Source organism: Cetorhinus maximus, chromosome 21 (assembly GCF_964194155.1).
Source record: "Cetorhinus maximus chromosome 21, sCetMax3.hap1.1, whole genome shotgun sequence".
Lineage (NCBI taxonomy): Eukaryota > Metazoa > Chordata > Chondrichthyes > Lamniformes > Cetorhinidae > Cetorhinus > Cetorhinus maximus.
The window spans coordinates 20978197-21005828 of NC_135899.1; the positions used below are offsets into that span (position 1 = coordinate 20978197).

Below are 27632 nucleotides of genomic sequence, written 5' to 3' on the forward strand. Positions count from 1 at the left end.
AGCCAAAAGACCCAATCCTTTTATCAAAGTATACCTTAGTCGAATTTTTCAATTTTACAATCTTTTGTGTCAATACCAATTAATGCCTTGGACATAGACAATAGCATTAGTCAGCCATGTATTCGCAGTCGCTCCTTGCAACAATATTGTTACTGCCATTAATAAAAGATGTCCTGGGCTAAACATTAATCGTTCAGTTTGCTTGGCAGGATTAGCATTCCTGTGTTAGAGTGTACAGCTGTTAAACACATTGGCAGCATGGTTTTTTATTTGGATGATCTGCAGAAATCTTTCCAAACTTTCAAACTTCCATTTTCCTTTTCAAACATTCCTGAAAACTGAGGTGAAGACCTTCAGCAATTTTTGCACAGTTTGAATTGCTATCTGGAATGCTGTACAAATATTCTCTGTGATTTTTCAAAGGATTAGTAATCCCCAACTTCAGATAAACTCACTCAGTAGTAGACACGTTGCAGTAAGAGGTGTGTTAGTTCGATGTGGGAGCCCTTCCATCCAATTCGTGAATTTGTCAATGATCTGAAGCAATATTGGTGACCCGCACTTGACCCATACAAAGGTCCAATAAAATTAATTTGAAGGCGAGTCTTTGATCGCTTGGTGTGATTGGGGTGTGGTGGGGAGCAGGGAAATAGCAAATCTAAGAAAGACACGAAGATAGTGTGCAAAGTAGGATTATGTTGCAGACAAATTAAACAATGTATTTCAATATCCTATTTCTTATTAATCCCTTCTTCATAAGTTACTTCAGCTGGGGGAAAAGAAATTCGCAGCAAACTGTGGGGGTGCACACACAGAAAATATTGGACAATCGGAAGTTTATGGGCTAATATGGGTCAATCTGTCCCTAAAACTTTCATATTCATAGCCCAGCTAGTAGGTTCAGGCAGCGGTTTTCCAGACCTGTGCCATGCATTGACCAATTGGTACTGTTCACATATATCTAGCATAGATATTAAATTCAACCCCTATGGTGCTGTTTCAGCCAAGGAGAGAACATTAACCTGAGGGGGTTCCAAGACAGGCCTAAGGAACCAGCCTCTTTAGCTGCTTTGTCAGTCAATAAGTTTCCCTTTACCCATGTAACGTGAGGGCTGTCTGGGTTGACACAAAGAAATCAGTCACGATGCTTGTATAAAGATTTTCCCATTGTATGCTACAAAATTATTTTTTGCAGTACTTAGGGTGGGATGACAACTAATCAATAGCATGGGCACTACATGACCCGCTATTGATGGGACATTCGGAGGTGAACTTTAAAGCTGTCAGTTGGCATACTGAGCTGAATGAGAGGAAAATCCATCAATACAAACATCTTCATCATCTGCCAATGGTTTTCAACAACATGGGATGATTTCCAAATTCCAAAAGGAGCAATGGACATTGATGAGGTTCTCCTGGCTAATGTAAATGTTAGAGTAGCAAGATAGATTTAATTTGGGGTGATGTACAAATCATGTGCCGTTAGAAATAAAGCCCAGTGGGTAACCCTCACAGAGGAAGCCAGAATGCCTCCTGTCACATCAAAAGACTTAAAAATTGCAACTGCACTCAGAGAGAGGTAAAATGTTGGACTGCCCAAAATGTGGCTAATAACTGCATCTGACAGACATTCTCTGTCCAGGTTAAACATTTGTGTCAAATGCAGTAGGAAGTAAATTGTTCTGAACTTCTTCACATAGAACCAAAGCCCTGCTTTGATGTGCAGCAGCTCTCTGAGATAGAACACCTGATCCGGACTGGGTGAGATTGGCCATGCATCTTGCATCACTACAGTTTTTAATAGTTTGATTGCCTTGTTGTATGCTCTGGTCCAGTTACTTTTAAATTCTTTATCCTGGAGCTTCAGTGGGTCAGATAGTGGTTCAGTGAGCTCGGCAAATTGTGGAGTAAACAGTCACTGTTGGCCCACCACCCCAGGAAGTTTACAAAGCTGTCGAAGAAGCAGGCTGGGTAGTCCCTGGATCACGTCTACTCGGTGTTGATCAGGGCTGCATCCTTCCTTTGAGATCTTAATCGCTGAGGAAAGTAACTTCAAGTTGCAGAAGATTTGTCTTTTGAGGGCTGGTTTTATCTGTCAGTAACTACAGCAGTTCCTGAACATGGGCTTCATTGGGAAGAAGCAAATCACTGACATGTCTTCCATGGAATGCAATTGACCATCAGATTGCCACACTGCTCCTTTTTACTTACACTAGAATGGAGCCACACATTTCTCAACCAGACTTCCGATCCAGGCCGCCTGAGAAATGTAGCAGCCCCCGGTACTCCTCTTTGCAATTCAGGATTGTTGGGGGAAGTGAAGCCACGCCCATGTTTTAGGTAAAATATAAGCAAAGTACTGAAGATGCTGGAAATCTGAAATAGAAACAAAAAGTGCTGGAAAGGCTCAGCAGGTCTGGCAACATCTGTGGAGAGAGAAACAGGTGAAAGGTGAATTGGTTGTTTCGAAGGAGAGTTGGACGGACTCAAAACGTTAACTCTGTTTCTCTCAGCTGGTGCATTTTTCCAGCAATTTCTGTTTTTAATCCTTTTTATGGCACTAGCTGGTCAGGTGCTCGGGGGGTGGGGGGAGGGGGGGGTAGTCTAGGAGGGTGGATGAGGGGGTAATCAGATGGGCGGAGGGGCAGTCGGGGGGTCCAGTGGCAGATGGGGAGCGGGGGTGTCAGTACCATAGGTCACAGTTACGCAGACCTTAGAAGTGGATTAAAACCTTCTACTTTTCCTGGGTAACTATTCTGCAGAGATAGTTGGAATCATCCAAAGTCTCCAAATTAAATCAGATTTTCGGATGGTTTCAGGAACAGGGTAAACTTTCCGGACAATTCCCATGTAGTCCTTGCATGAGGACTTCTGGCAGGCCCCTCAGAGCACCTTCTGGGGTATCTTCAGGGTACGCCCCACCTCCCCTAGTTAAAGGTAGATCTGCTTCATTGTAACAAGCATCGTGGGATGGAAAGGTTACTGACTACACCGCCATCCTCTCTTGAAAAATAATAAGGAAATTATGAAACCACCATGGCAGGCAATCGTAAAAGCGAATTTATATTGCCTCCTTGCAGAGGTACACCAGAAACTGTTGGTGATATCGTACTGAAAACCATCTGACTTTACTTGGTATCTCAGATAACAGTGTGGGTGTCTCTCAGTCTGGAGTCACCAGATTTAACTCTCGAGGTTGAATAATGAAATGTCAACTGCAATGCGGTTTCTCATCAGTACACGAACAGGTGAATTGATGGGAGTGCCCTGTCATATAACATCCTGCAGTTACACTGCTACAATGCTGGAGAGCTCTTAGCTGCAATGGTTGCTGCTGGACTTTAACATGCACCAGCTCATTAACTTCTTCCTCCCACTTCATCTTCCCACAGTCATGCGCAAACATTGCTCTGGTCTGTATTAATCATATCTGTTTTAGTGGATCTGTGTGTGCACATCTCAAGCCTCTTAATCACAAAAACTGTGTGTACAAATGACACATGTGGCTGGAGGGTAGCCCTTGATGAAATCGGAATGCAAGTGGACGCAGTGTGGGAAGGTCGACCATGGGCCTTCCTGCCCAGAATTTATTTCCCATGGAGGCATCAAGGTATCAGGTATTGGTCCCAATGCCAATGCGTGAAATTCTCAGGCCCTCTCGCCTCCTCTCTTACGTCCTGTGGGGGCAGCAGATTCTGCGCAATGTTCCCTCCGTGGGGAAGAGCATAACTGGAGGCCATCAATGTAAGATAGGCGCCAAGAAAACAAATAGGGAATTCTGAAAAATCTCCATCCAGAGATTGGTGAGAATGTGGAACTCACTACCACAGGGAGTGGTCGAAGCGATTAGTATAGATCCATTTCATGGGAAGCCAGACATGCATATGAGGATGATGGAAATAGAATATTAGGATGGTAGATATACTTGAGGAAAGGTGAGAGGAGGTTCGAGTGGCACATTAACACCGAATTGGATTGGTGGGCCCTACCTTCATCTTTGCCATGTATCCAATGTAATCCTATGTAAAACAATCATCGCAGATGGTCACCACTGGCTTCGAATAGGCCCTAAGATTAGAAGGAGTGGATGGTTGTACACTGGCCAGAGCGTTACCATTGTTATTCATTATTGAGCTGTCAATAGGGAAATCGGCTGTCCCAGTTATTGTTCTGACTTTGCGTGATCCTTTTAACATAGGCCCCTTTTCACATCCCTGACCAAGGGTTTGGAAGTTGGAGCCAGGTGCCCATATTGTTGGTACTGACGACAAGTGTTGTTTCCAAATTTTAGTCTTGTTATGAACGATTACAGGGACGTTAAATAGGCCTATTTAAACTGGCATCGATTCTTGGATTGGTGTTTGTAGCTTTGCGCAGAGGCTGTCTTGTAAATAATCAGCATAACGTTAAATAAAAGATAGAGTTTGCTAATAATATCTCCTCCAGCCTTATCTCTAAGTCCAGGATCATGACTATAACATACCAGACCAAAGACAACAAGAACAGATGATAGCAACGGTTAAACACGACGCAAGGAGCAGCAAGTGAAGAGTTCAGTGACTGGAAAGAGCAGCAAGAGAGAGGACTGCAGGACAAAGAGAGTGTGGGAAAATCTTCAACTGTACTCCAGAAGAAGCAATGAAAAGAGTCCTACCGCTACCAGAGTGTTTCAGTCTCGTGGAAAGCCCAGATCGAGCTGAGAAGTGGCAGAACTGGTGTTGCAGTTTTACCAGGTCCCCATGTTCCCACCAAAGTGGAACATTTCACATATTTCTGCTTTAAATGTAGTTTATTTTTCATTCCTTCGTGGGAGGTGGGTGTTGCTGGCAAGGCCAACATTTGTTGTCCATCCCTAATTTCCCTTGACAGCAGTTAAAAGTCAACCACATTGCTGTGGTTCTGGAGTCACATGTAGGCCAGACCAGGTAAGGAAGGCAAATTTCCTTCTGTAAAGGACATCAGTGAATCAGGTGGGTTTTTACAACAATTGATGATAGTTTCATGGTCAGCATCACTGACAGCAGCTTTCAATTCCAAATTAGTTTAAGGTTTAAAGGTGCTAACAGTGTTGACAAGTTTGGCAAGAAGCGACCATAATCATTTATCTTGCCAAAAATAGACTGGAGTTCAGTGACACTCGTAGGAGAGGGCGCCTCCTTGATCACCCTGACTTTCTCCCCTGCAGGCTGCAACCCCTGGGCACCCACTCAATGCCCCAAGTAAGTAATTTACACTTGGTAAGTAATGTACACTTGGAATGTATACTTCTCTTTCTTCAAACGTATGCCAGCTTCCAAAAATCTTCTTAAAATCTCTTCTAGATTGGTCAAATGTTCAGTTTCCATTGATCCTGTGATCAAGATGTCATCCAGATAATCTACAGCTTGGGGAAGTCATTGCATTAGGTTTTTGTTATAGACTTTATTTTCCAAGCAAGTTTCTGATAAGAAACAGTGAACGTTTTTTACAGGGCTTCTGCAGCAGCTACATGCTTCCATCAAGATCCACAACTAGACACAAACTCCTCCCCTAATGTTCCCCGCACTTAGGGCTGATTAGTTCACACTGTCACGTGATACTAAACAGTACAATAAATCTTCAAGTCACTACATTCCTTAAAGCTACAGTTACTACATTCCTTCCCTTTAATTTTTATTTTACAATTTGTATTTACAAGAGCAATGACATTCATGATATTACGAATATATACACGGGTAATGAAATTATAAGTTCAGTCTCCCAGGTGGTTTCCTCATCCGAGTGGAACATCATTGCTCCACAACTTTAGAATCTCTCACTGAACCTTCATTTTCTAGAACTGCAGCAACATCAGGTACCTCCTCAGGCACAGGCAGTTCAGTGTTATCCACTCTGACAGAGACATCTGGTATGTCTTTCCTTGGCTGATCAATCACAACGGGGACCACAGGTTCTACAATGGTTACAGGTGGAACATCAATTTGTCAGGGTACCTCCCTTCTTCTCAAATGGCCCACGTGTTTTTGGGTGATCTGCTTTTTCTACATGTTATGACGATGATCTGGCCACAGAAACTATTAGGCCAGGTAACCAATTCAATCTACCACCGAGGTTTCATACAAATACTGTTTCATCAACAGTAAACTCTCCCACTCGACCATGCAAATCATGAGTCACTTTTTGATTCCCTTGTGGGGATGTCGTTCATTGCCTTATCTGAACCATCATCCATCTTGTTTTCTTCCATCTACCATAGGGTTTAGTCTTGTCCTTCATTGTGACTTCACAGTCCGCCAGACTTCTCTCAGGCAAAATCGCAACTTGGTTCAGGGGTTGAGCTACCCATGGCTTCATCACCCACTTGCATTTTGGAAAGTTCCACAGCTTTTCCTTCTAATGCCTCTTTTGTTTCACTCAGCTGATTCTCTTCTGTCTCCTTCTTGTATCTTTTGGCTTCCTCCTGGAATATTGAATGTTGCTGTGTCTTCTCTGCCAACTGGTACTTCAGTTTGTTCAGAGTGATGTTAAATTCATTCTGCTTCTCTTCATAATTTTCCAGAGGTACAAACTTCAATCTGAGGCATCCTTGGAGTATGTGAAGGTCTTTCAACAGGTTTTCCTTTTCATTGTGAAGATAACTTGGTTCATCTTGAATTCTGAAATTCAGCAGAATCTCCTTGAGTTTCTTCTGCTGGTCTTCCATGCTGCTGTTTAAGACAGTCTTCATTTCCTCAGATTCCTGAATGGCTACATGTTCCTTTCGCATCCTGTTAACATCCTTTGATTCTCCAGGCTCTTTCTGAAGTACCTTGCCTTATTTCTTCTCAAACTCAGGAACTGTTCCGGTTTCCTTTTGAAATCTCACTGCCCAACCAAGGTTAATTTCATGAGACACAAGTTGTGGGGGGGAATGACTGGGGAAGAGAGCACAGACACATGACTAGAGGGGCGGTGGTATTGGGAAATAATTGTGTCACGAAGCAGGGACTGTCCTGGACAATTGCGCAACATGTAGTCAGGGCCACAAAGATGAGAGAGTCCTGTGGATCTGCACCACAATTTAGAGGGCTGTGCTTGGCACACCTGTCCTGGTCCCAGTCAATGGTGAGGGAGGGCCTGTCAGTCCTTTGTCAGTCGTGCCCTGCATGGCACAGGGTATGGTCAGCCCTTCACACACACTGATCACGGGGGGTGGTGGCTTGATACCGTGCTGCAGATGGCACAGTCACAGATAGGGGAGAAATCTGCAGCCTGTATATGCAGAATATGTAATATAGGTGGGGGCACTTGATGGTCTCATGGGGGTAGTGTCAGTAAGTCACAGTACAATGGGCATCAAGATGGGGAGGGATCAGGTCCACATGGGTCATTGGGACATCAACGTCAAACATTTCAGGGAGGAGCATAGAGATATCAACAACTGTAACAACGGGATCAAGGATTAGAGTTGGGGTGTTGGGGGGAGGGGGGGGAGGGGGGTGAAGGAGAATGATTGGAGAGAGGGAAACCTGAACATGATGCTCTTACAGCACGAAGGGAATGATTTTGACGGTCATGGGTGGACTGGAAGCTGGTCTGGTAGTAATACCTCAGCACCACCATTTTTCAAGCTCATAGAACCATAGAACACTACAGCACAGAAAACAGGCCATTCGGCCCTTCTAGCCTGTGCCGAAATATTATTCCGCTAGTCCCATTGACCTGCACGTAGTCCATAACCCTCCAGACCTCTCCCATCCATGTATCTATCTAATTTATTCTTAAAAACTTAAGAGTGAGCCTGCATTTACCACGTCACCACACTTTCACCACTCTCTGAGTGAAGAAGTTCCCCCTAATGTTCCCCCTAAACCTTTCCCCTTTCACCATAAAGCCATGTCCTCTCGTGTTTATTTCTTCTAATCTAAGTGGAAAGAGCCTACTCGCATTTACTCTGTCTATACCCCTCGCAATTTTGTAAACTTCTATCAAATCTCCCCTCATTCTTCTACGCTCCAAGGAATAAAGTCCTAACCTGTTTAATCTTTCCCTGTAACTCAACTCCTTAAGACCCGGCAACATCCTAGTAAATCTTCTCTGCACTCTCTCAATCTTACTGATATCCTTCCTGTAGTTAGGCGACCAGAACTGCACACAATACTCCAAAGTTGGCCTCACTAATGTCTTATACAACCTCACCATAACATCCCAATTCCTATACTCAATACTTTGATTTATGAAGGCCAGTATGCCAAAAAGCTTTCTTTACAACCTTGTCTACCTGTGACGCCACTTTAGGGAATTATGTATCTGAACTCCCAGATCCCTTTGTTCCTCCGCACTCCTCAGTGCCCTACCATTACTGATCCAATGACACAAGTTGAAAAACAAGTGAAGAAGAAAGTTGCCAAGGGAGGACTCCCAGGCCTTGTAGGAGGAGTTGACCACAGCACTTGTGGGCCAATTGAAGGGGTACCCACTAATTTCTGCTTTTCCAAATAGATGAAGGCACAGCTGAGACATGTTAGGATCAGCCAGACGCCAGTTTAGGGATTGTGGTGCATTAACTCTATTGTGCATTCTTGCAAGAGCCTATTCCTGATTGCAGCTATTTTTGAATTGGCTTCCAAAGCCCCTTTCTCCCTCTTATGTGAAATTCAAAGTGTCAGAAAGAATCAACTGAAAAGAGGCCATGGGCCAAAATGCATATGCCTAATGACCCAAAGAACTCCAAACCTTGAAGCTGGCAGTGTAAGATTTAGAAGCCCCCGCCCCCACAATACTCTCATAGCATGAATGCAAGTTGGGGCTGCTGTGTAATCCAAAAGGCACAGTCTGACAGTGCCCTGACTGAGACTTCTCTCACTTGGCAGAACTCAGTCCGATCCAAGCCCCTGTGTCAAAGCTCTGTCATGCCTGTGACATTTGGGGGTTGGGGAGGTGGTTCCCTTACTAGTGCTCTGGAAAGCTATAATAGCACTCCTAGGGACTGAGTGGGAATGTAATGACTGGAATGAAAGTAACCCATGGGCTTCACAATTACTCCCTAGTTAGCGACTGGAAGGTGACCATTGCTGGCTTATGTTCATTCATGTCTCTGCTCAATGTTTCTGCAAACACAAACAAGAGTGCCTCATGGATGGAGCAGGCAACATTGCATTCACCCTGGCAATCAGGCAATTAAGAAGGAAGAGAAGAAGGGTCTGTTACCATCAGGCTGGGCTAAGTGAAGAGCCTCACCCTGATGAACAAGGGCCTGCATGACCCCTTCAAGGTTCAGGAGCTGAGGCTGACAATGTCATTGAACAGAGGCATCTGGCAAGACCATAGGTGTACAAAGACATCTCTCATACCTCCAAGTGAGTGAGAGATATGCCGTAGATGCCTTCACATGTCTGGGGTTGTGGTGGCTCACATCTGCCACATTCTCTGGGAGGAGTTGATGCCTCTGAGCCTGGGTGGCCATCTATTGTCAGTCACTGTAAAAGTGACCACCACCACAGAATTTCTTTGTGAATGGCTCATTCCACAGCTCTACTGGGGATCTGTGCAGTATTTCTCAAGCATCTACTCAGTAATGCATTTGAGAGAGTTATGGCAGGCGGATGGTGACTGCTCAGCTGTCCAAATCCCAGAGGGATACTGGAAGCAGCTGCCACAACTATTTTGCAATTTGTATAAATTTTGAGATGCGTGCCTTGAATTCAGTAGTAATAAGACCACTCAGTCTTATAGGTTTCTTACAAAACTAAATTAAACCTTTATTAATATAAGAAATAATTTCAATACATGCATAGATCTACAAATTACTGCCATGATAACTTCTAAATCCTCTAATTAATCTAAACCCCAGTTACACCTCCGTTAAAGCAACAGTGAGACGCATAGGTTTTTAAAAGGTCCAGGCAAAGTAACACAAAATACCCTGAACAGTCAAATTCAAAGTGAGTTTTCTCAGTTTCAGTTCCTTGCAGACAGAAAGTTGAGGCTCAGAGGCTATAGGCTTTTCACACTTGTTAGATCTTAGAATTCCTGCCTTTATACACAGCCTTCTCTCCTTTAGACATATTTCCCCTTTGAATGCATATTCCAATTGTTTCAGTCTTTTGACTTTTACCTGTCTAATAATGAAACCTATCATAGTACCAATTTTATCAGTAATCTTTGGGGAAAATAAACACACAGTTTCTTAACTTCTCCTGACTAGGTGTAATATTTCACTCCCTCTCTTTGAATTAAATCTAGCCTGGTTTATTTAAAAATGCAATTGTTCCTTTTATACCTTACACTCTAAACGGCCCCATGTTTACCTCCTTAACATTTCAAACCTAGCTTATCTTCTGATACATCAAAATGCACATAAACACACAGACACACACCCCACTATTACTCTAAATTCATGAAAAGTACTATATATTCCTGAAAAGAGGTTACCAATGCCCTAATTAACAAGGTTCACAATTACATCCAGTTCTCCCTACATGAAGCCAGCCAGGCTGCCAGAGAACTGGGTTTTGCTGCTATCTCTGGATTCCCACAGGTGCAGGGGGCCATCAGCTACACTCATGTGGCTTTAAGAGGCTGTTCAGCAGCCACTAGGTGCCTCAGGGCAGAGGTACAGCACTACTCATTCTGCAACACGCTCATTAATTGAGCAGATCATTGGCATTTTGAAGATGCGGTTTCAATATCTGGACAGGTCAAGCGGCCATCTCCAGTACACTCCCCAGAGGATCTCAGGCATCACCATCGCTTGCTGCACTCCACACAACCTGATGCTCCAAAGCGAGGGGGATGACTTGGCAGAACAAGAGATGGAGGAGCTGCACGCCTCTTCCAATTATGAGAATGTCGAGGGAGCTACACTCAATGAGGGTGAATAAGCTGAGGCTCCAGAGGAAGAGGCCATAGCAGGGCCAGATGAAGTAGGCATGAACATGAAATGTTTATAGCCACCAGGTTCCAGGAGGATGATGACGAATAGCTCATACCAGTGCCCTCCATGCTGGGTCCAACTTAACACCTTTGTTGCGATCCTCTTCATCTCAGTGAAGCACATCAATCTCTGAATGTGGGGTTATACTCTTGCATCACGATGTCCTCATCCTTGGAACGTTGTGCTGCCCCTGGAGCATATGACTTTCCTGTTATGGGCTGATTACTGCAACAGCAAGTTTTCTGAGCAGAGTTGAGATGGTGCAGCCTCTTTAAGCATCTTGCCAACATCTCATTGCTTACCGGAGCCTTCAAGAAGCAGGAGCAGCGCTGCAATGCTCAGTATCACCGCAGTGTAGCAAGGCACCTGAAGGGGGAGAAGCATCACTTAATGGTTCTTGCCTTGATGTCTGAAGTCTAATCTGAATCCGCACTGTGGCATTTCTGCACAGGACATCTGGTTTGGGAGTAGGGGGTATCTGCAAAACTTGACTGACCTCAGAGCATATCATCAGATCGAAGAGGCATATACTAGATGAGAAATAAACTGAAACAAATATCATTTACATTTGTGCATCTCACATACTGATTGTGAAATCCATGCTACTTTTGTGCTCCTAGTATTTCTTAATTTTTCTTAACCTACCGCTATGTCTGGGTGCATCCCCGACATCTACAGTAGAGGTGGAGGCCGACAGCTGACTGCTACACCCTGTTGTCTGTAATGACCTTGACAGGTGTCCTCAAGAGGGTCGAGGCCTGGAGGGCACCGACCTGCTTTGGGTCTCCTGCTGTGGGACAGGTGCACCCTCCTTGGCCTGTGGAGCTGCAGCTGATGAGGTCATAGGCAGAGGGAACTGGGATCAACTGGACAAGGTGGATGGCCTCAGGGGGTCCAGTTGATGGTCCTCCTCTCTGTGGGGGAGCGAGGGCCCCTGGCTGACTCCTTGAGGAGAAGGGGCACCTGGAGTGAGATCGAGGACCTATCACCCTCTCTCCTAGCCACTGATGGATCCCACCTATGCTTCAGTAGATGAAGTGCAGGTCCTGGCACAGGTCAGGTGCAAAGTCCTGGACAAAGGTCTCCATGGCGATCGCCATCCTACCAGTGTTGACCTCGGTGCATTAGCATGTCCGTGTGACGACATCAGACTGAACATGAACGGACTCCTCTATCGTCCGTTGCAATCTGATGATGGCATCTGACAACCCTGCCTGATGTTTCCGTGTCTGTCTTTGCAGCTCCAACATCTTTGTTAGGGCTGAGCCCACAGGCTCATCATCTGTCTGGCACTCAGCAGAAGCCTGGTCTCCAGCAGTCCTCTGAGTGCCGGTGACCTTGGATGACCCTGCGTCTGCCTGCTGCGGAGCAGGATCTGTGCCGTGGTCACCAGGTTGTGATCCTGAGCCTGCTCTAGAACTTGGTCCCACCAAGGTATATGTCTCTGCATGGCTGGAGGGTGTGGGTGAACGCTGTGATGGTTCTACATATTGTGGGCGTCCAGGATCCTCATCCAAGGTGCTGTGGGGGCTGGGCCTGATGCGTTGGCTGCCGGTGGTCCTCTTCCTTTTGCTGCTGGTGCCTGTCAAAGGGAGAAGAGATAATTAGCGATTGGCTGGATAGTCACCAGCATTACAAAGCACTCTCAGTTTCTGATGAGCTGGCAATGGGTCCTCAATAGATCCGAAGCTGCCGATCTCACCCTCAGTGCAGGCTCGATCCCGGTCCTCGCCGGCCAACTCAGCCGTCCGCTCTTCAAATTGAGTGAGGGGCATGAGCTAAGGCATCCTCCCCTCCGGTCTGGGATCGCTCCCTGTTGTTGTGGGCAATCTTGTCCTGCATAAAGACATATGGACAGACTGTGAGCAGGACAGATGCCAAGGCTGATGCCTGCTTTCTGGGTGTGCACAGGACATGAGAAGAGATGAAGAGATCAAAGCGTTTGTGAGAGAGTCAGTGGCAATGTCCCTTATGGTGGCAGTGTGCGAGATCCCTGTGGAGTGTAACCCTGAGAATGGCTGACATGCCTGTGAGAGTGTGAGTTGAGAGTGAGGAGAAGGTTGACTTACCTTGGCAGAGCAGATGAGATCATCCATCCTCTTCCTACACTGGATGGCAGTTCTCCTTTAGGGCGCATCAGTGCTGACCACCCTGGCGACCTGCTCCCAAGCCAGCCTGGTGAGGCTGGTGGACCCCTGCCTCCCATCACAGGGGAAAGTACATCCCGTCCATCTTCCACAGCATCCAGGAGTGGCACCAGTGTAGTGTCACTAAACTTTCGTGCTGTGGGCTTCATTATTTTGGGGGCCATCCCAGTGCTTACCACGACAAGTCCTGGCTGCAGAGTCAATTTTTGTACAGGTGCAGTACGGTGTAACATATTGGCATGGTTAGAAAATTGGCTAGCTAACAGGAAGCAGAGAATTGGCATTAGTGGGTCTTTTTCTGGTTGGCAGGAAGTGACGAGTGCTTTACTACAGTGATCAGTGCGGGGACCTCAACTTTTTACAATTTATATTAAAGGAAAGAATGGTTGCTAAGTTTGCTAACAACACAAAGATAGCTAGGAAAGTAACTTGTGAAGAGGATGTCAGGAGGCTGCAAAATGGCATAGATAGGTTAAGTGAGTGGGCAAAGATCTGGCAAATGGTCTATAATGTTGGCAGATGTGAAATCGTTCATTTTATAGTAAGAATAAAAAAGAAGCTTATTACCTAAATGATGTGAGATTGCAGAGCTCTGAGATTCAGAGAGATCTGGGCGTCCTAGTGCATGAATCACAAAAGGTTAGTATGCAGATACAGCAGGTAACCAGGAAAGTAGAATTAATAGAATGTTATCATTAATTGTGAGCAGAATTGATTACAAAAGTAGGGAGCATATGCTTCAATTATACAGGGCATTGGTGAGGCTACATCTGGAGTATTGTGTACAGTACTGGTCTCTTTATTTAAAGAAAGATGTAAATGTATTAGAAGCAGTTCAGAGAAGGTTTACTGGACTAATACCAGGAATGGGTGTGTTGTCTTATGAGGAAAGGCTGGACAGGTTAGGCTTAGGGGCCTTGACAGGGTGGATGTGGAAAGGATGATTCCTCTTGTGGGAGGATCTAGAACTAGGGGTCATTCTTTAAAAATAAGGGGTCACTCATTTAAGACAGATCACACTTGTCTCCACAGAGGAAAATTCTACACATACTCCTTTGACTCAGTAGGTCCAGGGTTCAAGCTGACTTCTAGAACTTGAGCATAAAATCTAGGTTGACACCCTAGTATGGTGTTAATGGAGTACTAAATGGTCAGAGGAGCGTGTCATTCAACTGAGATGCTGGAAGTGGGATAGATGAATTGATTTTATTACGATTGATATTAAATTGTGCATTAATAGCTTTAGAATTGAAAATTATAGTTATGAGAGGGCTTTCTAGCCATGATGGGAAATTTAGCCAATACTATAGGCATGATGGGATCCTTGGCCAAGGATACTTCCAGAAGCGGTTAGCCCAGCAGTTGTAACAATATCAGCTTGCACAGTCATTGATTGTTGAACAGGACAAGGACAAGAAGGACAAGCGCGAACTGAAGGCGGTACCCAATGCTGAGGGGTGAGATAATGGGAGCATCTGCTGATAGAATACTATGGTTGGTTAAGAAATTAATGAGAAACATTAGGCTAAGAACTATAAATATGTGCTACAAAGCCTATGTCATAGAGAGAGACACCATTCGGGGCTGTGGTTCTTTCTCACCAGCATATGCTTAAAGAAAGCCCTTACTTACTTGAAAGCTCACAGATTCAGAACGGTTGTTTTTACCACAACAGTGTTGATGAAGTGCTGAATTGTCAGAGGTGTGTGCCATTCAACTGAGATGCTGGACTGAGGCCTTTTCAGGTGGACATAAAAGGTCCATGACATAATCTTAAAGAAGAACAAGAAATTTCTTGTGGGGTCTTGGTCAATATTTATCCTGCAGCAAGCAAAATCAAAACAAATTATTTGGGGCTGAATTCTGTTCAAGCAATGCAGGTTCGCCCACCCCACTGGCATCGGTTGCAGGATTGGCAGAAATAATGTGTCGCTACTGAGGGGGAATCCCGATGCAACTATGTGCCTATCAGGCACTTAACTGGCCAGCGTTGGGCCTCCCGAGCACATCAGCCCCATGAAGAGTGGAAATTCTGTCCCTGAGAACTGCTGGCCAATCAGAGGCCGGCAGCTCTCCGTTGCCAGCAGTGCCACTGGAAGTGGTGGTTGCTGCTGGTAACGTAGTGGGGCCTAGCCCCAAGAGTGACGCTGGATTTCAGGACACAGTGAGGGTGGGATGGGAGTCGCAGGGAGGGGTTGCTAGTGAGTGGGTAGGGAGTTCGGAGGAAAAGGCAGGGAGTGGCAAACAGCATCCTCCTTCCTGATGCTGGATTCCTCAATTCAGCACAATGAGCCTAACTGCCTTCCCACTGCTGCTGGGTGGGATTCCCACATCGGGCCCTTCCTGCTCTCAAATCACTAAGGGCCAGTCGTACTTCGCACGTACTTCTGCATGATTTACCCAGTCCCACGCCACTATGCCTGCTCCGGCAGCCTCCACTAAATCCAGCCCCTGGTCATTTTTGCAACTGCTGTTTCTGGGACTTTATTTTGCGCAAAATGGCAAATGTGTTTCTGTACAAACCAACTGTAACAGCAGCTCAAAGTAATTTATTGCCTGTGAAACATTTTGGTTCATCTTGATGAGTTGTATAAATGGATTTTTAAAAATTACAGCAAGATTGTAACATATTTTCACGGAGGCAAATACCTGCGGCCAACTGTGAATATTAGTGAACTTGCATTGAATAATCCCTTAAATTAAACTGTTATCAATGGTCATATTCAATATCATGATCACTCTTCTGTTCAACCTGGAACTGGCAATAAGCAACTGCTCTTAGTCTTGTCTAGTATCTTACGGCTGGTATTCCATTCTAGAGAGGTGTGCAAAGGTAAATTTTACAGTCCTCAAACGTCTGTGTCCTGATTAGCCTTGGGAAGACGGTGGTGCAGTGGTAATATCATTGAATGAATAATCCTGAGGCCCAAGTTAATATCCTGCAGACATGGGCTCAAACCCACAATGGCAGCTGGCAGAATTTAAATTCACTTAACAAAATCTTGAATTGAAAGATAGTCTTAGTAATGGTGGCATGAAACTATCATAGATTGCAGTAAAAACCCAGCTGGTTTACTAATACCCTACAGGGAAGGAAATCTTTGATTCTTACATGGTCTGGCCTCCATGTGACTCTAGACCCACAGTCATCTGGTTGACTCTTAACTGCCTATAAGCCATTCAGTTCAAGGGCAATTTGCAATGGGCAATGAATGCTGGCTTTGTGAGTGTTGCTCACATCCCATCAAAGAATAAAAAAAACACTCTCCCTCACCCAACAAGTCATTGATTTGATTGCTGGTGATAGAACAAAAATTGGCTTTCCCATTTCAATGACTGCTCTTCAAAAGTGATGCACTTTGGGACATTCTTAATTTGCCTATCGTAGAGGTTGGTTTTCTGTTAGGAAATGACTTGGCTGGGGATAAAATGTCAATGTACACAGTACTTTTTGGGAAATCTCGCCTGATTTACAGGAAAGGCTGGATGACTTAGAAGAACCAATTACTCTATAAAGCTGCTGCTAAAATTGGGTGAAACTGTTTTCAAAGACTTGAAACTTGAAAAAAGATGTGCTGAAATGGGAGAAAATGGGGAATAGCAATTAGTACCTGAACAGAATGTTTCAGAATCTGTTGGTAAAAGTGAAAGCTCTGATGACAGTCCGGTATTCGCAGGAAGCAATTAATTCATGCAAGTTGAATTTTAAATCCTTATTGATACTTTACTTGCTTTTGTTATTGTTTAAGCCCTTATAGTTTTGTAAAATGATTTGTGGAACTGTGAAATATGAACAGGTTACCTATACAATGTGCAATAAGCTATTTGTTGAAACATTCATGATGTTAAGAACTTGCTGCTTTTAGAAACTATAGTGAAGTTTGATGGAATCCATGATTTCAATGTTTCTATTTTTTGAGATAGGCCCTACCTGAAAAAAGGAAACTGAAAAAGAGAACTGAACCGATCAGCTTCTGGAGAAACTAAAGGCAGGGTTTTCCATACCCACCCACCGCCACGGTCTTCCGGTCCCGCAGCAAGTCAGTGGACTTCTGGCTGGGGCGCCACCTCGCCCACGGCGGGTCCCGCCCATGACCAGGCCGGAAAATCCCAGCCTAAGACTGAGGTTGGAAACCACAACTTCCGTGGGAACTGAAACTGGTTGAAATCAGATAAAAGGACACAGGAGACCCATGTGCAGATGATAATCCCAGTGGTGCAGTACAGGCAGGTTGAAGATGATGAAGGTTGGATCCAGGAGCTGGAAATAGGAAAATAAACAACTGTTGCAGATGTTTCTGTTACTTGAAGATAGCATTAGTGGATCTATGTCACAAAACCATTGTAAGTAGAGTTGAGGAAGCTCTGCAGATGTGCAGCATTTTGGTGAAGACGGTGCCCAAGGAAATCATATTGGTCACGTGCTGCTGTAGGCTGGGGCTCAAGCTAATTCTTGGAGGAGAAGGAACTGGAATTTTTCATGAGAAAGATAGAGTTTTGAAGGACTTTGGGGCTGAGATTGATGACATACGCGCTGAGTGGAACCCCAACTACATTTATGAGATCTGTCTTAGCTGTATCTGTTATTTAACGTGTAATTTGCAGTTTATAATCAACCGTAATTTGTCCGTTAATTCATGTTTAATTTAAGTTGATTTTGGGTTTCATTGTTACAGTGAAAGTTTTAAAAAGTGAAACACTGTCCAGTGGATTTCTTGCTGAAGTAATTTGGTAAATTCAATTCTTTTGGTTTGTTCATCTCCACGGGGATTATAACACCACGAATGAAAGAGAGGTTCAAAAGTGTAAAATCAGAGACACTCCCATGGACTGAATGCAAATACTTCAAACATAAATTAAAAATAGTGATGTGGCAGCTTGCACAGCCTGAGATAGTTTCACTTTCAATTCTTGTATCTGACTGTATTCACTTCCAAATTAGAACAGAGATCAACCAATGGATATGTCCAACTCTTTGAACAACCTCAAGAACTCTCTGGGTGGAGTTTGGCAGATCTTCAACTCCCCTGTGATTAACTGTAAACTTTAGTTGCTGTGAGTGCTCCAGTTAGTTTTGCGTGGTTCTGATTACGTGTACAATGCTACTGGATTTAGAAATATTCAACCAACTAAAAGAGTTATTGCTAAACAATACGTCAACCACATTCAAAGTCATCGGGAATGCTATGCTGTTTTTACTCTTTTTTGGATTGGGAGAGCTTCTTGAAAAAGATATTGCGTGCCCGTGCGCGATAAGTAGGGCGAAAACCATCTACACTGTGCTATTCTTTGTTTTCCCTTCAGTATTGTTCTTTTTTATTAGTCTACTGCTGCAATTTGTTTCATGTCAATGGCATTGTCTTTGTAATAAATATGCTGCATGTAAGACAATACAGTCAAAAAACTTTCTGCAAATCGCCAACTCAGAAACGTGCTGTATGAGGTGCATAATTCTGTGGGGCTTTATGTTGCTTAGACTATGCATTCCATCAGTAATATGGATGGCCGTATTGTTTTTGGATGGTGATTACTTTGCCTGTGCACAGCTGATAAATGTGAATTATACGGTCTGCGCCGAATTCAATTGTAACCAATTTTGGAAGATGACAACCAATGCATCATTATTTCCATGGACACCTCCTTTAGCAGCCTGGGGTGTAGATTATCAGGCTTTGGGGATTTATTGGCTTTCAGTCCCATTAATTTCTCCAGCACTGTTTTTTCAGTAATACTAATTTCCTTCAATTCCTCCTTCTCACTAGACCTTTGTTCCCTAATAATTCTGGGAAGTTATTTGTATCTTCCTCTGTGAAGACAGAACCAAAGTAGGTGTTTAATTGCTCTGCCATATTGGAGGAACAGCACCTCATCTTCCGATTAGGCACTTTACAGCTTTCCGGGCTTAACATTGAGTTCAACAACTTCAGACCATGACCTCTCTCCTCTACACTCACCCTCTTTTTTTTACCCCCTTTTTACATTTTCATTTTTATTTTTCTATTTTTATTTTTTATCCACATTTTTATTTTTATTTATTTTCATTTTTATTCATTCATTCATTGTTCTATCCCCACCTTTTATCCTATTTTCGATCATTTTTCCCCACAACTGCCACTTCCCCCCACCCAACCCCTACAAGGCCCATCTGTCACTTGTTCATGTTGTTCTCTTCATAGTGTTTACCCTTGTCCTGCTATTATCACATTCTGCTCTCTCTTAATGCCACTATAATTAACACCCCCTCCCAATTAACACCCCTCATTTTGTTTATGACATCTTTGTCAATCTCTCCTTTGCCCCACCAATCGTTGGCCTTCTATCCAGCTTCACCTGCTCCACCCCCACCCCTTTAAACAGTATACATTTCATCATATTATTGCTTCTGTTTAGCTCTGAAGAAGAGTCATATGGACTCGAAACGTTAACTCTGTTTTTCACTCAACAGATGCTATTAGACCTGCTGAATTTTTCCAGCATTTTCTGTTTTTGTTTCAGATTTCCAGCATCAGCAGTATTTTGCTTTTCTGCTCTGCCACATCCTTGTTCTCTATTATGAATTGTCCTGTTTCAGACTGTAAGGGACCTACATTTGTCTTCACTAATCTATTTCTTCTCACCTACTTTTAGACGCTTTTACAGTCCTATTTTACATTCCTTTCAAGTTTGCTCTCACTCTATTTTTCCCCTCTTAATCATTCTCTTGGTCCTCCTTTGCTGAATTCTAAACTTCTCCCAATCCTCAGGCTTGCTACTTTTTCTAGCAACTTGACATGCCTCCTCTTAGGATCTAATAATATCCTTAATTACTTTAGTTAGCCATGGTTGGGCCACATTTCCTGTTGTGTTTTTGCGCCAGAAAGAAATATATAGCTGTTCCAATGCATCCATTCATTCCTTAAATATTACCCATTGCTTTTTAATGAGCCAATCTATCTTAGCCAACTCACGCCTCATACATTCGTACTTTCCTTTGTTTAGATTTAGGACCCTAGTTTTGGATTGGATTTCTTCACTTTCCAACAGAAGGAACAATTCCATCATGTTATGGTCACTGTTCCCTAAAGGACCCAGCACAACAAGATTATTAGTTAACCCCTTCTCATTGCACAAAACCAAATCTAGAATAGTCTGTTCCTCATTTGATTTCTCGATTGACTGGTCTGACACCACACTATTATTGCTTCTTTGGTTTCCCCAGTCGATGTGTAGATTAAAGTCACCCATGATTACTGGAGCACCCTTGCTACATGCATCTCTAATTTCCTGTTTAATACTGTCCCCGAGCTTACCACTACTGCTTGGAGGCCTAAATACAACTCCCACTAATGTTTTCCACCACTTGATGCTTCTTCGCTCCATCCAGACTGATGCTACATCTAGATTTTCTGAGCCAATATCTCCTCTCACTATTGCATTGATTTCATCCTTAACTAACAACACCACGCCATCTCTTTTTCCTTTTTGCCTGTCCTTCCTAAATATCGAATACCGTTGGATATTCAGTTACCAGCTTTGGTCACCCTGAAGTCATGTCTCTGTAATCTCAATCATATTGTACCCGTTTACATCTATTTGTGCTGTTCATTTGTCTGCCTTATTGCGAATGCTACATGCATTCAGATACATTGCCTTCAGACTTGTCTTATTACACATTTTTTTTTGCACTAAGACCCTATTTGCTGCTACCCCCATTTCATCTGCCTTCCACTTTTGCTTTTTACTTTTCTGTCTTTCATTTCTATCTTTGTTTCCCTGTCTTGTGTCTCCCCACTCAGGTTCCCATCGCCCTGCCACCCTAGTTTATACCCTCCGCCACAGTACTAGCAAGCACCTTATGTAGATATTGGTCCCGGTCCTGCTGGGGTGCAGCTCATCCAACTTGTACAGGTCCCCTCTTCCACAGAATCGGTCCCAATGCCTCAGGAATATAAATCCCTCCCTCCTGCACCATCTCTCTAGCCACACATTCATCTGGTCTATTCTCCTATTCTTGATCGTGCTAGAGCATGGCACTGGGAGTAATCCTGAGATTACTACCTTTGAGGTACTGCTTTTTAGTTTATTTCCTAGCTCCCTATAATCTACTTGCAGGACCTCATCCCTCTTCTTACCTATGTTGTTGGTTGCTGCCTGTCTGAATTCCCTCATCACCAACATCATGGGGTTATTATTGACCAGACACTTAACAAGAGCAGCCATATATAGACACTGTGGCTCAAAGAGCAAGTTAGAGGCTAGCAATTCTGCAATGAGAAGTTGACCTCCTGCCTCCCCAAAACCTGTCCACCATCCACAAGGCACAAGGCAGGAGTATGATAGAATACTCTCCACTTGCCTGGATGAGTGCAGCTCCAACAACACTCAAGAAGGACAATGCAGCCTGCTTGATTGGCACCCACCTACCACTTTAAACATTCACTCCCTCCACCACTGGCGCACATTGACATAAGTGTTCTTAGATGTACTGCTGTAACTCACCAAACTCCTTTAATAGCAGCATTCACACTCATGTTCTCTATCACCCAGAAGACAGGCAACAAAAACATTGCGAACCCCATCACCTGCACATTGCCCTCCAAGCCACACACCACTCTGACTTGGAACTATATCACCAACCCTTTACTGTCACTGGGTCAAAATCCTGGAATCCTCTTCCTAACAGCACTGTGCATGTACCTACAGCACATGGACTATAGGTGGCTTAAGAAGCTGACTCAACCAGAGCCTGGGAGTGGGGCGTACATAAGGTGCAAAACACCACAGCCCATGCCCTAGGTGGGGCCAGAGTCAAGCAAATCCTCCAAACCCTCCTTTTCTAAATAAAAAATCCATGCACAGCATTAGTTAATTATTCCACTAATTTATACCTTTATCCTGCTAAACTTTTACTTTCTACCACCTCATCCTTATTTTCTCTGCCAGTAATAAGCGGCCATGAGGGTGGAGCACTGAAAAGCGGATGGAGGGAGGGTGGGGTTTGGAAGCTGCACTTGGTTTTGGCTTTGGCTTTCCCTGGTCAGTGGCACTATCCATCAATTGAATGCCCGCACTGGATTGGCTGGGTTGGTGCGAGGCAGGTACAGACATGCACGCAGTGGGTGAAGCTGTTAAAGTGCTCGCTACAAAACCAGGCACAATTAGGCTAAGCAACATTAGTCTGCGGGGATTTGAAAAGCTCTGTAGTTTTTATCTTGAAGGAAGAGTTGACGTCACACGTTTCTGACGTTTTTATTTGCACAGTGTGCTTGGGAGAACAAAAAATTGAATATTCATGTATCTTCAATGGGATTGTGCAGGGAAAACAATGTTTAGTAAGGAGACATCAGCTGAGGATGGCACTGTGCTGTGGCTGTTGGAGTTAAGGGTAGTTATATGGATGATACTCCAGCTTTTTCAAGCCCTACTAAGATAACGTTTACATTTACCTTCTTGGCCATCAAGTTTTATTGAGTACACTCTGCCAAGTGGACCACTGAAACAGCTTCAGGGCCCAATGTATGTCACAGGACTCCAACATAGAGTCTCCTGCCATAGTCAAATGAACATAAAAGCAAAAGACTGCAGATGCTGGAAATCTGAACTAAAAACGGAAAATGCTGGGAAAACTCAGCAGCTCTGGCACCATCTGTGGAGCGAGAAACAGAGTTAACGTTTTGAGTTTATATGATGCTCTAAAGAAGAGTCATACAGACTCGAAAGTTAATTCTGTTTCTCTATCCACAGATGCTGCCAGAGCTACTGAGCTTTTCCAGCATTTTCTATCAAATGAAGATATTTAATTTGTAAGACACAATGGTATTTCCATTAGGGATTTCCCTGTATCTGTACTTTGAAGTGGAACAATTTGGGAATGAGGAGGAGAAATTTAGGACAGGCGTGAGAGGAGCTATAAGATGCTAATGAGTTCCTAGCTTTAAAAATGCAGGACCTTCACTTTTGTGCTATGCTGGGTGCGTCAGCTGTTTTTGGCCTCACCCGTACCCTCCCCACCTTCTCATAAATATTGGGCCTGTGTGTATTTTCTTTTCTCCCCTGCCTACAATTTTCTCTCCTCCTCTCATAAAATCAGTGACTTATGTTGATGCACAGTTCCATCAGCAGCATCTAATTAAGTACGTCATCAAAAAGTGAGATGAGATACAACACACAAACCAACTGTTGGGACGGATCAGAGGAGATGGTACTGTTGAATCTAATTCTATGTTTCCTTTTTGGGACAGCAGCCTGGTGCTGGGAGCCTGGTGATACAGATTGTTTGTAATGAATGTTCCAATTGAGAATTCCAGAATTCTTCACCTGCGCAGGAAAAGTCTCCAGTTGCTCAAAATTGAACTCAAGAATGGCTAAAGTCAATGCAGGGTGCATGGGGAGCTGAACATTCCCTGAGTATTATGACGTTGCAGATGACGTGTGCCAGGCAGACCAAATGCACAAGGGGAACTTGGTCTCACTATCACAACGGCTTTGCAATTTGTATTTATTATGAGAAGACGTGTACACGGAATTCAGAGGTAATGAGTTCAACAAGACCTTTAGAGATTTTAAAAATTAAATTAGAATAATTATTAACAAGATAAAAGATTTCAAACACATAAATAAGACTACAACTTGCATATTGCCAATGTTGTCAGTGACCTTTGGGAAAAATAAAGACACTCCTTAGCCTTGCTTATCTGGCTAGTTGTAAACAGACTGACATCCCTTTGAAATCCAAACTTATCTAACAAAAATACAAATTCCCGTCAGCATCCATGTTAACTCATTTGCATTTCAAGTACATTTCTACACCTAGCTTCTTCTGATAATGTCAAGCTTGCAGCCTACCTAAGTCCAAACGTAATTAAATTAAACAGACAGAGCCAGCTATACTTACACCCATAATCCCGCTTTATAATAAACCAGAAAAATGTAATGGGAATTATTATACTTTCGTAAAACTGGGAAGTATGTCACCAGAGGTGGTCACCCCAGAGAAACAGCAAATTCAGGACAATAGTAAGTGTGTGGCCATCTAGCAGGGTTAGAAGAGGCAGACTGTTCAGAAATCCTCCAGAAATTAGTCTATCTCAAACAGGTTGTGAGAACTGAATAACAGTGAAGACGATGTTACCTCAAGTGTGCAGTCTAGAGCAATCGCTGGCAGTGTGGGGCAAATGACTCAAAGACTTGAGGCAGGAATGATGTGAAGCACAGCAATGTTCATATAGAAGGTGACAAATAGGGGAACATTCCTGCCTTTCTGCAACCATAAACCTGAGTCCTGCATGGTGTGGCGCCTCTGTGGTGGCAAGGTAAAGGACGTCAATAAGAGATGCAACACATTTTTATGGGTGGTGGGGAACAGCCTGAAGCTGTGGTTCATGTTGGAGTCAATGGCATAGGAAGGGAATGTGAAAAGAAGCAAATCATTGCTATATTGTGACAAAAAATCTGAACATATAAAGGTCCTGACCACAGTAGCCATTCTCCTTTGATAAATAGCAGGAGAATTATAAAATCCCTGTGGCAGGCAAAAGTACTGGTAAAATACATTTTTTAATGGTGCTCCTGCTTGAGGCAAATACCATATAATCTTCCTTTGACAATAGAATGCCGAAAACCAATTGACATTCCTTAACTGGTATTTCTGACAACAACGCCAGATTTAACTCTCGATAGTCAAACGTGGTAAGGCAACTCACATCTGGTTTCTTAACTTGCCAAACGGGGTGAATTGGTCCTGAAAGTGCCTTGCGGTGTAACACACTACCATCACAGGACCTCAACCATATTCTGCAATGTCGGAGAGCTCTTAGCTGGAATAAGGTAGAGCTTAAATTTAATGTGAGTTAATTCATTAATTTCTCCCTCTCCCTTCAGCGACACACAGTTGAACTTGTGTGTGACAAACACTGCATTGTTAATAGCATCTGGTTATCTCAGTCTGGCGTGAAGATAAAGAATATATCTCAGGTTTCTTAATCGTAAACGTTGTGTGTGAACAACACATAGGGTCGGAGATGAACTTTGATGAAAACATAATAGGTTGCCCCCATAATCAACAACGCTTGAGAAAATTAGACCGACAAAATACCTTTATAATTCCTCATTCTCATTCTCTGGTCACAAATAACTTTTACCTGGCCAAAGTTATGCCCAGATTTTTGCCACAACAAAAAAGCTCTTGTTAGTGGTAAAAATAGAAGAAATAGTCTAAAATCAGAAGTCCCTTCCTCAAACAGAATACTTCCCACTTTTGTAGGGCGAGATTGGGGGCGTTTTGCACATGTGCAATTCACAGCTAACCATTTAAGACATCAGCTGCCACAACCGAAGTGGGATTTTGGTAGGCTGGGAGTGTGAAACCTGGCGTGCACAGAATAGACCAGGTGAGGGCAGGTCTAAAATTGTGGACTCATTTGGATAGCCAGGGTATCCCTTTGGAGAGCTAAGGCACCCCCTTCGATTTGGTCCTGGGACAAATTTGGGATAGGTCAGATGCCCTTTGGAATTGTTAAAGTTAGGCGTAAAATGTGCTTAAACTCATTACTGTCAAGCTAATTGGAACTGTCAACAGACCTGTCAAAATCAACTGTCAAAATTGACAACAATACCTGTCAAAATCAATTGTCAAAACTGTCAGAAGCACCTGTCAAAAAGACCTGCCAAGCTGTCAAGTTATTTAAAAGTTCTGCCCTTTAAATCTTTGAAAAAAATGTCTGGAGTGTTAAAAAAAAGATTGCTTGCTATTTCACTCTGTTTACATAAGCCTGAGAGTTTCACTTCTGGATTAGTACGACATGACTGATTTCACAACCAGCCATTATCATAGTTGGATGACTGCCATTTCAGAGTTTGATTGACAGCTACAAGTGGTTATAGGCTATATGATGTGGGACTATGAATTCCAATGCTTGTTGTTATAACGGATTCAGCACTTTGTGATGTTATGATCCTGGACTAGGCCTCCAAATGTTTGGTGCAATCTGGATAGGGCCTGTAACTTTTCGTTTAAAGTTAACAAAGTTTGAGAATCAAGACACTTGCTAAGCGAATGAACAAGATTCCACAGATATTGAACAAACAAAAATAAACTTTACCATACAAGGTCAGAAAGATAAAACAATTTACAATATCGAGCTGATACTCTAACATTCAGCTTTAATAAGAGGTACTTGTGAATTAACAGGCCTAGAAGAGATCAGGCATCCAGTGCAGAAAGAGGGTGAATGATCTCATTCGTTTCACTAGGGTAAATCAACCTTCTCCTCACTCTCAACTCATACTTTCAGGGGAGACGATGGTGTAGTGGTATTGTCACTGGACTAGTATTCCAGAGACCAGGGTAATGTTCTGGGCACCCCAGTTCAAATTCCACCACGGCAGATGGTGAAATTTAATTCAATTGGAAAAATCTGATGACCACAGAACTATTGCTGATTGTTGTAAAAGATAATGCCCTTTAGGGAAGGACGTCTGCTGGTCTACATGTGACTTGAGACACACAGCAATGTTGTTGACTCTTAAATGCCCTCTGAAGTAGGGATGGGCAATAAATGCTGCCCTGGTCCACACCCTATTCGCAGCCTGACAGCCCACATGGATCTCTCACATCACCAGCACAAGGGACATCACCACTGACTCTCTCACACACCTTGACATTTCCATCTGGTGCCACATCATGTGCAGCTCACGTCCTCAGCCCTTACACAGATCCACTTAGCACCCACACAAGGCAGGCATACTTACCATCTGTCTCAGCACTCTTCCTGCTCACAGTCTCTCCATCTGCCTTTATGCAGGACAAGTTCACTCACAACAAAAGGAAGACATATCAGACCTATAGGGGGATACCAGAGCTCAAAGCCTTCACTGCATATGAGGAACGTGCTGTTGAGTTAAACGGAAGCACCAGGTCCATGTGTGTGCCGATGGTGTGATCAGTGGCTCCCACCCAAGTGAAGACCGTGCACCTATTCATCCAAAGATGCTGTGAGTGCATCGTAATGTTGTTGACTATGTAGCCATTCACTAATTATCTCTTCTCTTTTTGACAGGCACCTCACGAAATGCAGCAGAAACAATGGAAGACAGCGCCTCAGCTCCAGCCCCCATATGACCTCGGATGAGAATCCTGAACTCAGAACCCATCACAGTGTTCACCTGCACTCTCCACCAGCGCAGCGCCACTCACAGCTCAGTGGGACCTATGGTTCAGGTCGGTGCCATCATTTGGTCAGCACAGATTCTGGTCCACAGCAGGCGGGGGCAGGGACGTCCAAGGTTACCGGCACTCGGAGGATTGCTGGAGGCAAGGAATCTGCTGAGTCCCAGTCAGATGATGAACCACTGGACTCGGCGCTAACATAGATGTTGGAGCTGCAGCCACAGACATGGGAATTTCAGGCAGGGTTGTCAGATGCAGTCAACAGATTGCATTGGATGATGGAGTCCGTCCACCTTCAGTCTGAGGTCAAAGCGTGGACATGCCAGCACACCAAAGGTCAACTGTGGTTGGATGGTGACTGCCATGGAGAGCGTTGTTCAGGTCATAGGGCCTACTGTGCTGTAGGGGTTGCACTCCATCGCTGTCGGCATTGGTGGCATCCATC

At 43.9% G+C, this 27632-nt stretch overlaps 1 protein-coding gene across 1 annotated transcript; it reads left to right on the forward strand.

Annotated features, from left to right (window-relative positions):
* The first annotated feature begins 18047 nt into the window (after positions 1 to 18047).
* On the forward strand, positions 18048 to 27139 carry LOC144695450 (uncharacterized). The gene is made up of 2 exons (XM_078566337.1): positions 18048 to 18696; positions 27078 to 27139. The coding sequence occupies exons 1-2, from the start codon at positions 18141 to 18143 to the stop codon at positions 27137 to 27139; spliced, it is 618 nt and encodes a 205-aa protein (XP_078422463.1). The 5' UTR covers positions 18048 to 18140.
* Positions 27140 to 27632: the final 493 nt, after the last annotated feature.